Source organism: Apodemus sylvaticus, chromosome 18 (assembly GCF_947179515.1).
Source record: "Apodemus sylvaticus chromosome 18, mApoSyl1.1, whole genome shotgun sequence".
Classification (NCBI taxonomy): Eukaryota; Metazoa; Chordata; class Mammalia; order Rodentia; family Muridae; genus Apodemus; species Apodemus sylvaticus.
The window spans coordinates 33,979,910-33,995,665 of NC_067489.1; the positions used below are offsets into that span (position 1 = coordinate 33,979,910).

Below are 15,756 nucleotides of genomic sequence, written 5' to 3' on the forward strand. Positions count from 1 at the left end.
TATGACAACCTGCTAGTAGATCACAGTCATACTGTATGACCCAGGGTATAATGACAAGTCTCTCCTCTGACAGTCTCTCCTCTGAGTATTTCTCATCTGTGCCTGGTAGAGTCTGAAGCTTTGGAACTGCAGGACAATCAATGGACATGCACTTCAATCATTTCTAAGTAGACCCCGTAGTGGCATAAAGCCTGATTATATTGTGCAAACATCACCACCTTCCAGGGTCCTCCTTCCCCTTTGGGATTGTTGGGGGTCCCCTGGTTGGACATTGTCCCTAGGAATTTACAGGACTGCGAATGTCAGACTCGGTCCTACCAAGCAGACCCTTTTTGATCCCCACCTCCGTCTGGAGCGATTAGTAAGGCCTACCTATTGCACCTGGTCAGGGAAGCCCCCACCCCCGAGTCTCTTCTCTCGGGGATATCAGTGGGTTCTTCGGGCTCATTGAGGGAGTTGCCCGTGCTGTCCAGGTCACTGGGCGTCCTCCGGTCATGGTCCACGTCCAAGTGTATCTGTTTTGGAGATGACGGGCAAGGAGACACAGAGTCCAGGGCGGAGTCTGAGTCTCCCTCGTCTGAAAACTTCTCCGACCACTGGTTGACGATGCGCTGCATCCCTTTCACGTGGTAGAGAATATCATCTAGCTCGGGGAAGATGTCCTCATTCTCCAGGTCGGCCAGTTCGCCCGAGCTGGAGTAAAGGATAGAACCTGGTACGTTATCATAGATGCTCAGGCGGCTGCTCAGAGAACTGGAGGAGTTACGTCGCTTCAGCTCCTTAGGACCGTCGTGGCTGTTTTCCCTCCGGAGGCTGAGATGGCCAGGGCCGTGGAAGCTTCCAGTCCTCCAGTTCACAGAACTGTTTCCCGAGGGGCAGAAACTGCCATTGGAGAGGGCCTTCGGGAAAGTGCCAGGCTTGTGATCTTCGGGAATGTAGAACACCGTGTCCTCTGCGTAGCGCTCACGGTTTTTATAGTTCTGCTCGGTCACGTTGTTAAAGGTGGACTGACTGAACGGGTCGAAGCCCTCTAGGTACATGCCCACCCGCTTGTTACAGGTGCTGAGGCTCCGCGTCCTGGTCACCGGGCTGGGGGGTGCTGACGGCGCTGCTGGTCTCTGATTGGCTGCTGCTGCTGCTGGTCTGTGTGGAGTTAGACACGCTCCTTTTCCGTACCATGGGCACGTTGATGTGGTTGCCGTTGAGGGCCGAGATCTCCACACAGTTCAGCTGCTTCAGCTTCGCCTCATCCACGCCCTCCTGCAGAATGGGAGCACTGATCATCAACCCCAGCTTGGAAGGCGCCTTGTGCTTGCTGTGGTGCGAGCCCTTGAGTTTCAGGCTTTCCATCCGCTTCAGCAGGCTCCGCGTCTTCGACTTGGTGTTCTTCTCGTGGCCTTTCGTGCTAAAACTGAAGCTGGACAGTTCCTTGGGCGAAGGCAGGCTGGAGAAAGAGTCCTCGTTGCCTACAAAGTGGCCCGAGGAGGAGCAGACGCTGATGACGGAGTTGGTTCGGGGCGTGGTCGGAGCATCCCCCGCTGTGGGCGGCGTGGGTGGGGACGCTGCTGCTGGTGCTGCTGAGGCTTCGGACGGAGGACACCTCCTGGCGCTCGCTGAGGTCTGTCAGCATGCTTTCGTGGCTGGTGGCACTTTGCAAACGGGAGTTGTCTGGAGACCCGGGGATTGGATCCTGCTTTGGGGAAAAGACATCGAACTCTTCAAGCCGGGACCACCGCTTGCTGTCCCTCTGGAAAGTCCACTTGCCGCTTATAGCACAAGGCTCATCTTCATCGGAATCCTCACTCTGAAAGAAAACACAAAATGAAGCCATTTATGTGCCAGGCCAAGCAGAGGGGTGGACACGGGCGAAGGGCCAGGACACAGCACAAAGGATACTGCTCGTTTCTTCTAAGTAACAAAGATGGATTTAAAGACTTTATTATTACTTTATTATTTAGAGAATGTGTTTGCATGTATGTGTGTGTGTATATATATGGTTTGCATGTATATGTATATATATATATATATATATATATATATATATATATATATGGATATTTGTACCATATTCAGAAGACTACCAGTCAGAGTGAGATGTAAAATAAAGAACTGAAGAAGTCTGATCAAGTGCTGCCAGCTAACAAGCTATTTTATTGAAACCCTGGCTCTTTAGGCCGTTCATTAATTGCTCACAAAGGGGACCTCTGAGATTGGCGAAAATTTCAAGCATGCAAAATATTCTGAACTGCAACTGAAGTCAACAGTCGCGGCAATCCCTCTGGATGGTCTCCAGTTTAACTGCCTGTTGACAGAGCGTGTTTATATTCTCGTGTGCAATTACAAAAAAAAAAAAAAATGCTATTTTCGAACAGCAGAATGGCAGCTGAAGACTCTAGGTACCCTAAGAGAAAGCCAAGGAATTTCCCTAAAAGAACCGGCGACCAGGGATAATGAGCCATCAGGTCATCAGGTGGCAGAGCACCTGACTATTCCTTTTCAGAAGGGAAATCAGAAGACACACCGCTCAGCATGGTAGCTATATCCTTGCCATTCATGTGGAAAAATCTCGCAAGGCCCAGTGTGCTAAGACACCAAGTACACTATATCACACACCACTGTGAGACTCTGCCGAGCTCAGCGGACACCGAGGTCCAGATCACGCATGTAAAAAAGGTTTAACTTCCGGGACTGTATATTCTCGACTGTCAGGAGTATGTTCTTTGAGCAAATTTATTCCTCTTTACTCTAATTTTCGACATCAGTTCCTAGCACGGCTTCACCCTTTCCAAGGTCTCATAGCTCCTATGAGTGATCCAGCTCCACTGACAGAATGTATGGGATTTCCTGCCCGGCTTGGCTTCTTCCTCCCTGCCCCACACCCCCTCCACACCTTCTGGTCTCCTGCAGTATCCCAAGCCAGCCTCCCTTTCATCTTGACAGATGGAGTTACTGTTCCGTCCAGGAAACAGGAAGAGATCCTAAAGAATGTTAACTTTATTTCCTCTAGGGAGTAATGTGAAATTCCTCTGGAGATTCAATAGGCTTCATGTTTTGAATCACAAGGTAGCCATGGAGTTCATTGGGAAAATAAGACGATTTCTTCAAGTCCAGAGCAATAAATACCACCATCCATTGCTGATACCAAATACGGGTTTTTAACATGCAGAACGGACAAATGGGACCTTTTACCGAGCGAGCATAAGGTCCCGTCTGGGTTTTTTTATTTTTTTATTTTTATTTTTATTTTTTTATTTTTTGCGTTTGCAGACCCCGCCCCCGCCCCTGCCCCCTCCCGCGAGCAGCTCTGGTACTCACTCGCTTCCGGTGAGGACTGATCTCCAGCTTCATGACAGCACACTTGTTTAGAGTATTTAATCGCCTACAGAGCAGAGAAAGGACATGAGCCAAGAAAGGTAGCCACAAATGGGTCGGCAAATCTGTCCACACACACACACACACACACACACACACACACACACACACACAGAATGAGCTTCTCTCAACTCATCTCTAGATTAGGCAAGTGTGCCACACTTGCATCACACAGTGGGTAATGCTGTCTCTGCACAGCAGTGCGCGTCTTTAATCTTAATACCTAGGAGGCAGAGGCAAGTAGATCTTTGTGAGTTGGAGGCCAGCCTGGTCTAGCTAGCAAGTTCTATTCTCAAAAACGTGTGACTAACTCAAAGGTGCCTTTCTATTTCTTGTACTGCTGGTTTAGATTTCATACCTGACTTTCTTTAGGAGACAGCAGCATTCTACAGTGGCAGCCGCAGGTCCCCCTCAGGGGCAACAGGGCAATAGGAGGAACTGAAGAAGGTTGCAGGCAAAGCGTTCAATGCACCCTTCTCACTCAAGTAAGAATTAAGTACAACAGGCCTCAGTAATTTCCAGTCAGAAGGTGACTTTTATAGAGTAAGTATATTATACAGAGGCGAAGCTCCCGCCCTCTTTAGTACACAATGCTTTATACTGTTTCCTATCAGGAGAGAGTGTTTTCCGTATGGACAGCAATAGCACGAATGATTATTTTAAAAATCTTACTGAGCTCAAACAGGCCCTTAGAACCCAGTCACCTCTGAGACAGGGGTCAAACTGCGGCTTTGAACGTGCTGCCCCCATCACCGGTGACATCGGCTTAACATTAGAGAAGCAGGGACGGCAGAGTGGCTCAGTGATCAGGTACTCACAAAGGGCACACAAGGCTTCAGGTTCAATCCTTAGCACAATGGAAATCTACCCACCCATCCATCCATCCATCCATCCATCCATCCACCCACCCACCCACCCACCCATCCATCCACCCACCCATCCATCTATCCATCCATCCATCCATCCATCCATCCATCCATCCATCCATCTACCCACCCATCCACCCAACCATCCATCAATCAGCTTCATTAAAAGTCACAGGAAAAAAAAAACCCAATAGCACCCGTTAGTTAACTACTCGATAACTAGTGTCCAAGTGTGAGTGACAGGTCCCTGGGCCTCAGTTCTTCCTAGAATCTTCCAGATGGTCATCACCCAAGTCTTCCTTTTTAAATGTGTCTGTTTGTTGCCTCATGAGCCTCACACATCCCCCCATTGATCTCGTATTTCTTTCCCAAGTTGCAACCTTACTTTTTTTGTCATGGGGTAAGAGCGCTTAATTCCCCCACTTGGAACTGATCCTGGCCCCCCTTGGCTTTATCTCTTGGGTCCTTGCCTACTCTGACAACTTGAATGCACCAGGATAGGCAGTATTTCTGCAGCCTGATAAGCCTGCCTTTGATTCTACACATAATGTGGAAGCCTGTTTATAGAATAAACAGAGATAAAGCGAGAATACCAACGCTCAGAAAAACCTCTCCTTGCATGGGAAAGGGGAAGGGGAGAAGAGTTGAGAGACACTGGAGGCTCAGAAGCATGTAGGGTCTCTTGCTGAGGGGTCTCCGTTAAACCACACACCTAAATGTTTCACTCCCCCTAGTTTTTTCAAGGCTTTAAGAATGAGCAATGGTTAAGTCAGTCTTAAGGTCTGGGTTTCATTAATGGAACCTGTAATCAAATCTCCACTTGACTCCTTTTGGGCTTCAATGGCTGAGTGGTGTTTATGACCAAATTTACTAGGCACAGAGGCCTATGGGGCTTTGAGGAGGTGGGGTAACTTCACACACTCCAGTTTGAGTCAAACAACAAAAGACCCAGGAGGTTGGTTTGAGAAAAGTCAACTTTATCTTTTTATGTTGGCAGCACCAGACCAGCGGCATTTCGTCCATGAAGGCCATGCTTACTGTCGGGGTTTCTGTGGTTTTCCAGTATTTCCCCTCACCCACATTTCCCAGGATCCCCAAAGAGTGGGACCCTCAGACTTACAGAGGGGGTACTAGGGACATAAGACAGCAGCTTTGACCCGAGAAGAAACCCATTTCATAGAAACGAACAGAAAGATGGTCACCAGAAGCTGGGAAGGGACAGGAAGCCACAGAGAGGAAGGGGTGACTATAGTTAATGCTAATTTTATATTTTAAAATAGCCAATTTGAATATTCTCCAGACAAGAAGTGATAAACATACAAAGTATGGGATAGGTTAGCTCCCATGACTGGGTCATACACCTTACACACAAATACCGAAGCATAACATGTGTCCACATAGACACACAGTCTTGTTATGTCAACCAGGGATTAAAATATGGCTCTAGGTTAACTGCCACTGCCTTTGGGTGAGGCCCTGGCTCATCTTTAGTCCTCTGCAACAGATACTACGATTCATCTTTATTTTAAAAGGGATGAAAGGGAAGCTTGAAGAACTCAGGAATCTTGTCCAAGAACCCAAGATTAAAACACAGTGGTTCTGGCACCCAAACACAGCAACCTCTACAGTGGGTTGTGAAACAAGGATTAACAATGGCACAAAAAAAAAACCCAACAAAGTAGATCTGAAGTAAGATCGTTTGAGTAAGAGGCCAGTACTGCTATCAGTAACCATCTGTGGCCTTGGGCATTCACAGCCCGCCACCACCCAAGGCAAGGGCCAGTGGCAATGTGTAGGCCTTATCTCCAGGGTGCCTTGGGTCTGTTTTTAAGACAGATGGAGCCAAAGCTCCAGTGTCAAAGGTTCAAGAGCTTTGGTACACAGAGCTGGAGGCAGAGGCTCACAGATAAAAGGAGAGCAGGTGGAGGTCTGGCCCTCCTTGCATTTAAAATAAGTCAGAAGAAGAAATAAGAAAACAAAGCCCCGACAAAAATTCTTCAAATTCCTGTAGGTTTTCCTGGCATTCATACAAAAAAAAAAAATGCTTAAGTTACTTGTTGCTGGGTGTTGTCCTAGCTCTTGGGAGGCTGAGGCAGGAGGATTGTTGAGTTCTAGCCCAGTTTGGCCTACATAGCAAAGTCCTCCCCCAACAATCCCCCACCTTCCCCAATCACTTGCTTCTCTTTAAACTGAATGGTAAAGAGTGACAAGGTTAGAACGCGGCTTTGGTGTGTCATGGTGGTTTGGGGACTGAAGATGACTGTGACAGACAACATAGTTTTTGTTTTTGTTTGTTTTCAATTGACAACTGCTAGCTGATGTTCACAATTCTCGGGTTGATAGAAGGGGTTGGTTTTAATTCCAAAGGAAAACAGCAGTTCTGAAATGTTCCTGAAGTCATGGGAAGACATTTCACAAGAGGTGTCTCAGCGTGACTTGCGGTTTACCACACCATCAGTGCGTGCTTCGAGACACACCGAAAACTCTTCCAATCCTGAGAGCTTGCTCAGGACTGTAGCCTCCTCAATGGGCTCAGGTGATCTGTGAAGACTGAGGGGAAAGCCATCTCTTCAAGGGAACAAGTCCACTGCTACCTTAGACTAACACTTTAAGGATACCAGTTAGTGGGCTGGGGAGATGGCTCAGTGGTTAACGGCACTGGCTGTTCTTCCAGATGGACCTGGGTTCAAATCCCAGCACCCACATGGAGGCTCACAACCATCTGTAACTCCAGTTCCAGGGGAATCTAATGTTCTCTTCTGTCTTCATAGGCACTGCACATAAACTGTACATGAGGTAAAATACTCGTACATGTACAATTTTTAAAAATTAAAGAAAGCCTTCCAACCTAATAATTATAAATTTTGGTCATCACTAAACTTTATGTTTTAGAAAGTCCATTGTTCAAATACATTCTATGTCTAAAAGTCTTCTTCCCTGAGTAAGAAATATTTTTAAAAAGTCAGCCCCTTTTAGTTTTTTATCAAACCAGCTGTATGACTTACAACTATGGGAATATGAACATTTTCTCCCCAAGCTAGTGTGACTGCACACAGGGCATGGCTCGCTGCCTTACAGGACAGCGGATGACGGAAGGAGCCCCGTGTCCACAACTCATTTGCTTAAATGTCCACATGGGGGAAGATGGCTGTCCACAAAAAGTCTGTCCACAGAGAACACAACCAGCCAAGAGGAGAAATGTGTAAATACACCACACAGCCTTGTCATCTGATGGCCCTGGAATTCCACAGGCAGAGGAAATGTTTACAGCAGGCATATGCAGTAAGTGAGATATCAGAAAGCCAAAGGCGGGTTCTTGCAGTCTGCCAAAGTTTCCCGTCTGTTCCCTTCTCTGAAAGCCCAAGTCACTGCCATTAAGTGACTTTTACCTCCCAATACTCTCATGACTATTTCTATGGGTTCTGAATAATTTCTCTCTTTTAATTAAAAAGTAACTTTTTGAGGAGTGGATCTGGCTGTGTCGCCCAGACTGGCTTTGAATTACTTGTTTTTTCCCTCTGCCTCTCCAGGGCTGAGATGGAAGTGAATAAGAGTTTCCCTTCATTTACATGCTGAATAAGAGTTTCCCTTCAGGGCTGGAGAGATGGCTCAGAGGTTAAGAGCACAGGTTGCTCTTCTAAAGGTCCTGAGTTCAAATCCTAGCAACCACAGTGGTGGCTCACAACCATCCATAATGAGATCTGATGTCCTCTTCTGGTGTGTCTGAAGACAGTTATGGTATACTTAGATATAATAATAAATAAGTGTTTAAAGCCAGAGCGAGCAAGGCTGACCAGAGTGAGCAGAGGTCCTGAATTCAAATTTCCAGCAACCACACAATGGCTCACAACCATCAGTACAGCTACAGTGTACTCATAAACATAAAATAAATAAGTCTTAAAAAATAAAAAAGAATTTCCTTAAAAAAAACAAAAAAACAAAAAAAAAAAAAAAAAAAAAAGGAAGCCAGTGGTGCACGCCTGTGATCCCAGCACTCTGGGAGGCAGAGGCAGGCAGATTTCTGAGTTCGAGGCCAGCCTGGTCTACAGAGTGAGCTCTAGGACAGCCAGGTCTATACAGAGAAACCCTGTCTCGAAAAAACCGAATCCTTTTACACTCATCAGCTGTTGTTGGCTGTTGGTTTTTTTTTTTCTGTTTGTCTGTTTTTACTGTCATACCCCATTTGTATGTGGTATGTTAGCTGACCCGGAACTGTATGACCAAATTTGAACGCAGATAAAGCACTAGTTTCCTTTAGGCCTCTCTTAGTATAGATTCTAGTCTTTCCTATGGGAGGAAAGATTTCTCGTCTCAGGTTACGGTGTTCAGAGGCAAGCGTAAATCAAACTGTAGAGTACGTCTTTTTCTTTTTTAAAAAAGAAAAAGTTGATTTTTGGACTGACGCTCTGGAAAAAAAATTCTTCAAGACTTTAAATTGCAACTTTGGGCTGAAACTCTGCAATGGTGTTTCTCTGACCCAGAAATTCCTGAGCTGCTGATGTGGTTCGGAAGGCCGACTCCCAAAGTGGCTTAACAAGTGTGAGATGGGTGATCTAACACAAAGCTCAAGAATTTCCAAAGGCGCCTCTGCCCAGTGACCTCATCCATATGCATCCCCAGCCCTGATGACTTGAGAATACATTAATTCTGCCACACAGCTAAGTGCAAAAACATCTCGACAATGTCCGCGGCAGGCAAGCAGGTCCCGTTCCAGAGGCTGGCGTCTTGCCCTCTCCGAAAAGGCACTGGTGACATTGCTCATTCCAGATGGCAAAGCAGTGACATTATACACTTCAGAACACTAACTTGCTTTTCCCAGAAAAATGTGTGCATACCCCTGGCCACGACTAACGAAAGCGGCACATTGTTTCTTGGGGACAAATGTGGCTCTTTTTCTTCTTTTCACAAACTATCTAGTCTTTTCCATACTCTATTCTAAACATATAACCTCTATGCTTTCCCAAAACGTCACTACTCAAGTTTACTGCCACAAACAACATTATATAAGAAAGTGTGTGTGTGTGTGCGTGCGCGTGCGTGTCCGCGTCCATCCGTGTGTGTGTGTGTGTGTGTGTGTGTGTGTGTGTCTGTGTGTGTGGTGTGTATGTGTGTGTGGTGTAGTACCTTCATAGCTGTTACTATGTTCTTCACATACACAGGTAAAGAAACATCAGACATCATTTCACCTTAAGATGTTTTCCCCAGTTAAAGTAGACACTGATTTAGGAACTGGATGGAGACCCCAGTCATGGCAAGTATGACGGCCTAAGTGGGTTCCTGAGTCCAGGTAAAAGCACTGGGACTCTAAATGAATTGGTGAGCTCCAGGTTCTATGAGACCTTCAAAAGCAACGCACAGAACAGCAGAGGAGGACACTGGATTCTAACTTCTGGACTCTGTAAGCATGCACACATGTTCACTCACACACAGGTAGACACACACATACACACACACACACACACACACACACACACGTCTTTTACTAAGTCATTGAAAAGAGAACCGATTGTAACTTTACATTCACACCAACACGTGAATTCTGCCTATGCATACATATTATTTTCCCCAGAACAGGGTTGCGAAGGCTTTTCGGTTTTGAGAAAAATTACAAAGGAATGAATAACGGGAGGTGAACTGAAAATGTCATCTCAGTTGACATAATCTGAGAAGATTGCCTGAGGCCTGTGTAACCCCAGGTTTTATTACGTTCACTACTCTAAAACCCACACTGGCTGCTTTTCAGCCTGGAGAGCAACCAGAACTCTGAATGGCACCTCTGACAGCTTTATTCAAAAGTTCACATCAATGCGTGTTTACTGCCTGTCTCCTGTACATTAAAGGCTGTGCTCAGTGAGTTTACGGCCTACTTAATCCTGTCAGCACTCTACCTGGGGCAGCTGGAGGTCCTGAGGAGCCTCCTTGGAATTCCAGGGCAACTCTGCCTGGCTCTATCTCCTCACCAGGCCACACAGTGGCAGCTTTGACTCCCTCACTGTATCCACCCGTCAGTTCTGTTAACTCTTCAGAGAAGAGTTTGCTGCTTTTGCTGTCAAATGGTAACAAAATACTGGATGGTGCTACCCCGAGGGCCTCCGAGGGCGGTGTGGATGCCATTTCAGCAGCACTATTGCTTGGTACCATTTTACTTTAGCGTTCATCAAATGCTCTATAGCACAGCAGCATCGCTCACTGTATCATTGGATAATCAAAGACTTCATGAGGTTTAAAATAAAGCAAACCAAGTCTGAGAAATGACTCTCATTTTTTTTTTTAACTCTCCTGAGACAGGGTTTCTCCATGCAGCCCTGGAACTCAACTCTGTAGACAAGGTTGGCTTTGAACTCAGCTTGGCCTGCCCCTGCCTTGGGAGTGCTGAGATTAAAGTACCGTGGTTTTTAAAAGAAAGGAAAACGTCGGGTTACCTGCAGAGAGCCTCGATGGCATCTCTGTCCAAGAAATCATGTTCTCTCTTGACCAGCGCGATATCAATAGGGAACAGGAGATCTGCAAGAAGAAGAAAAACAAGTACATTTATTTGTTGAGAGCCTGGGATCTTGACACATTAGACTCTTCAGGCAAGGTACAGAGTGAGTATCTAGGGACCACATTTCCTAGCAAGCTTTGTGGCTGCATGAGGCAGCTTATGACAACTCTGTGCGGGGTCTAAACCGGCTCTAAAGCACTTTAGAGCCTCCAAGGTTGCTTTTTTGTTGCAGAAGTGGTTCAGAATAACCATAAGGCAGTAAATGCCCAGTGCGAGTTATAATTTAAGCTTGGAATGAATCCGGTGAGGAGTCTCCATTGTCATGTGGGCTTAAAACAAAAATGCCCTTGTTCCAGGCGTCAGGAGGGAAGGGGGCCACAGGAAAAACAAGAGCAGAAGCAAAAAACCAAAACCAGAACTCAGGCCAGGAAAGACTCGGGGAACAATGGCCAGCTGCAGCTGGAGGGACTGGTCCATTTACATGATAGGATGGACTGCAGGGAATTCAAGATATGCTATTTTAAAACAAATATTAGCCTTACCCGGACTGCAGGCAAGGGGTTTTTAAGTCCCAGTGAGACAAAGGACTAACTCTAAAGTTACTGTAAAAGAAGAACACCCAAACCCCAACCACAGTAAGAGTCCAGCTCTGTCAGAACAATGAAGCACTTGCATAGATAGGCCCGAGAGGTAGGAGAACTCAGTACTGCCCGAGGAGAGTCCTGGAAAGACACTGAACTAGTGGAGCCTATGGAGGGCTATAGGGGGAGGGGTGGACAAAGGCTGTTTACAAGGTACAGACAGGAAGCTGTGGGAGGGAGAACTCCTAAGGCCATCTTGGGCTACTGAAATGCCTATGAGTGACAATGACCTTCTTTTTCAAAATGGTTAGGAGAGAGAGGCTATCGTGAAAATCGGGGATGAGCTGTGCTCATTCTCATGACACTGTTCAAACACAGGACCACTTAGCGTGTGTGTCGATTGAAAATTTAAAAAAAAGGGCTGAGGAGATGGCTCAATGGTTAAGAGCACTGACTGCTCTGCCAGAGGGCCTGAGTTCAAATCCCAGCAACTACAAGGTGGCTCATAACCATCTGTAATGGAATCCCATGCACTCTTCTAGGGGATGTCTGAAGACAGCTGCAGTATACTCATAGAAATAAAAAATAAATCTTAAAAAAAAAAAAAGGCATACACCTCCATGCCTGGCTTTATTTATTTTATTTAAGAAAAGAAAAGGAAAAAAAATGCTCCTTGGGTTCTAGGTTTGGAAATAAAAATCCCTTCAATTACCAGACACAGTGATGGTACATGCCTTTCTTTAATCACAGCAGAGGCAGGCAGATCTCTGAATTTCAAGCGAGCAAGGAATACATAGAGGTTTCAGATCAGCCGTAATTATCATTATAATGAAACCCAATGGATAAATGCATCCCGTAGATCAGGGAGAAGGAAGACACCCAGGAAAGACAGAAGCATGACCATAGCTCCAAAATTCCATGGGGTAAAAAAGCAAGCTACCCTCCTGTGCAGTCCAGCTATGAATGCTGATTTCTGGGCTTCCCAGTAAAAAGCACACACAGTCTTAAAAGAGTGTGTTTCCTCTGGGTCACCAAGGGGCAGAAGACATTATCCCAACAGGATTATCATTGTCATCACCATCATCATCTACACAATCCCCCTGAGATTTGAAGAGGAATTGTGACAGCTGGGTAGGCCTGGCGAGGCCTGGAAGCTGTAGCTAACTCTAACTAGTCACGCCCTTGTCCCTGAGTTGACAGGTTGACTTCAACAGTTTCTCACTCATCATCACTGGTTTTGCAGAATGATACAGAATTCCTTATTCCTAAAGCATCCTTTTTATTTTATTTTATTTTATTTTATTTTATTTTATTTTTTTAAGGGATAACATTCACAGCATCTTTTCAAAAACAATTGGGAAAGCTTTCTGGGCATTAGTTTACCATCTGGTCCTTTCTTCCGGAGGCCAGGGTCAGGGTTACTCTCACCCTGATGGATAATATATGCAGACCAAGGACACAGCTGCAGCTCAGTGACTAACAAAGATATGCATGGGACATGGAATTCCGAGTTTATACTTCTTCATCAGTAGAAAGAGGGATGTCTACCCGTGAACACTAGCAGTGCCTATGAGTGACAATTACTAAACAGAACCAAGACCACACAGCCCAGCCTTTTAGAGTTTACTCAACAATGAACTCAAATCAGATAATATATTTTTAGGTAATATATAATAGGAAACCTATAAATGTAAATGCAAAGTATTACTCCCCTGCCTATTAACACCTATTTGAAAAAGCAGCCGGGCTATTTTAGCCACTTCTAACTTCCTGTGCTGTGCTTAAGGTCACTTTTCTGATCCAAATGAATAGTTCTGCCTTTGTTTGATTGTTTGTTTGTTTTCGAGACAGGGTTTCTCTGTATAGCCTTGGCTGTTCTGGAACTCACCATGTAGACCAGGCTGGCCTTGAACTCAGAAATTCACCTGCCTCCCAGGTGCTGGGATTAAAAGTGTGTGCCACCACTGCCTGGCTTTTATTTATTTATCTTTTTATCTATCTATCTATCTATCTATCTATCTATCTATCTATGTTGTTGGTTTTTCAGTTTCTAAAAATTTATTTATTTATTTATTTATTTATTTATTTATTTATTTATTTATTTATGTTTTTGGTTTTTCAGTTTCTAAAAACATGCAGTAATGACTTGAGGAATCCAGGAATGTTTTTCTGAAGGAACTGGTTTTCAAAAGACGATGGTTTTGCTGATGTCAGAAGTATGGGTCTGAACCCAACTTCTGGGTTGGGTTTAGAGGCAGGAAGTACAAATATCCAGGTTCCAAATGGAGCTAATCAGAAGATGGGGGATCTGTGTGCTGCGACGCTTCGACCGTTGTACAGCTTGTTAACCTGGGCATGAGGTGAGCAGTGACTGTCTAGACCCCAGCAGGGCGCACTCCAGAGTCAGCTTATGCTTCAGATGACTTGGGCAGGTACAGGAGTCCCCAGGTATCAACCAGGAAAATGGAGTAAGAAGGGGTCTGGAAATTGGATTTACCAAAACCAACAAGGACAAGAAGGTGCCACCCAGTAGCACATCAACACCCCGAAGAGACATAACTGAAGGAAATGGAATTGTTAAGAAGGAAAACAAAAGTCACCGTTGCAAATCCAATTATCTTTCCCTATCTCCAGGAGAGCTGTAAATTAGAAGAGCCACAAGTCCCGTTCCCGCTTCCATCTCCAAAGCCCTTTAGTAGGTCAGGAGTTCTGTCGGAAGGCAAGCAACTCCGACACGTTAAGTAGAGTGTTAAAAATCAAAGTAACGGCAGGATGATGAGATATTTCAGATAGGCTATGAAATTGAGGGACAGTAAGCCACTTCAGAATGTAGACGTTAAGAGTCACCCGTATGTTCTAGTGTCTTTGGTACAGGAAGGCCCTCTGAACACAGCCAAAAGAGGAAAGTAAATGCCCATCCAGCCACAAACCCTTTGATCTACAGCGCTGTCCTGCCTTCATAGCCTGTGGGAATGATCAACCAATATCTGATTTGACTTCAGGCCTACTCCAAGAAATGGAACCATGCCTGACCCTGCTTGGATGACCAGGAATCTGAGACTAGAGAGGCCAGGGACTGTGGGTAAAAGCAAATACTACTGATCTTAAAAAATAAAATAAAATAAAATAAAATAAAATAAAATAAAATAAAATAAAATAAAATAAAATAAAATAAAATAAAAGGCCTCCCAATGATCTTTTGATCTCTACTCATGTACAGATACTAGGTTTCCCATTTGAATGAACAACTACTACATCTCAGTGGGTGCAATGTTAAGTATCAGCCTAGAGACCCAGAGATCCAGAGAATGAGTTAGAGAGGACTGCTCTTTCTCTGTTCCTAGCCTCCTGTCAACTTGACACAAGCCAGGGTCTCTAGGAAGAGAGAACCACAAGTGAGAAAATGCCTCTAGCAGACTAGCCAGTAGGCCTGTGTGTGTGTGGAAAGATCTTGATTAATGATTGACATGGGAGGGTCCAGCCCACGGTGGACCCAAGCCAGTAAGTAAGCAGCAGTCCTCTGTGGCCTCGGTTTCAGGTCCTTCCTGCCTTGAGTTCCTGCCCTGCTCTTGGCCTATAAACTGTAAGATGAAATCAACCTTTTTCTCCGCAAGTTGTTTTTGGTCATACTGTGTTTTTTTTGCAGTGATGAAGAGAGCAAATCAGTACAGTGGTCTTTTAGACTTTCGTTTTCCTGTCCTGGTGTGTGTATGAATGCATGTACATGTGTGTGTGTGTAGTTGAACACTCAAGTACAGATTTGCATGTGCATATGGAGGCCAGAGTTCAATGTCCCCTGTCATCTTCAGAATCTCTCTATCCTATTTCTTGAGACAAGGTCTCTCCCTAAGCTCAACCCTTAGGCCAGGCAGGTTGGTCAGTGAGTTTCGTGGAACCTGGGCTTACATTACAGGCACAAGGCATCACCCCTGGCTTTTCAGATGAGTGTTAGGGAGCTGAACTCAGGCCCTCATACATTTGTGACAGCTACTTTACTGACTAAGTCATCTCTCTAGACCCTTTTGTCTTTTTTTCTTAAGTAAACACCAAATGCCACAGACAAGGTATAACTCTCAAGACAACCTACAGAAGTGTGACATCTAGAAGACTTGGGACAAAGGACTAGAATGCAGAACAAGAAACTCTTGAAAATCTTGTTCAATTTTTGAGACATGGTCTCACTGGATAGCTCTGGACAGCCTGGAACGGACTTCACTATGTAGACCTGGCTGGTCTCAAGATCTGCCTGCCTCTGCTTCCCAAAAGCTGGGATGAAGGCATAAGCCATCATGACTGGACAAACATCATTTTTAAAGGCATAGCTAACTTTGTAGATCAAACACATACACACACACACACAAACTGAAATACATGGCCTAATGACACAAAAAAGCTGTTCAATAAAGTTATTGATTAAGATTGATTAAGGAAATGGAGTGATAATCCATGTATT

General features: G+C 45.2%; 1 protein-coding gene across 1 annotated transcript in view; it reads right to left on the reverse strand.

Moving 5' to 3' along the window:
* The window catches only part of LOC127668433 (rho GTPase-activating protein 7-like), a 392,875-nt gene that overhangs the window by 14,837 nt on the left and 362,282 nt on the right, over positions 1-15,756 (reverse strand). The window contains 5 exon segments of the mRNA XM_052162055.1: positions 373-1,094; positions 1,096-1,545; positions 1,547-1,804; positions 3,316-3,379; positions 10,661-10,742. Of these exon segments, the coding sequence (XP_052018015.1) occupies positions 373-1,094; positions 1,096-1,545; positions 1,547-1,804; positions 3,316-3,379; positions 10,661-10,742 (1,576 nt within the window).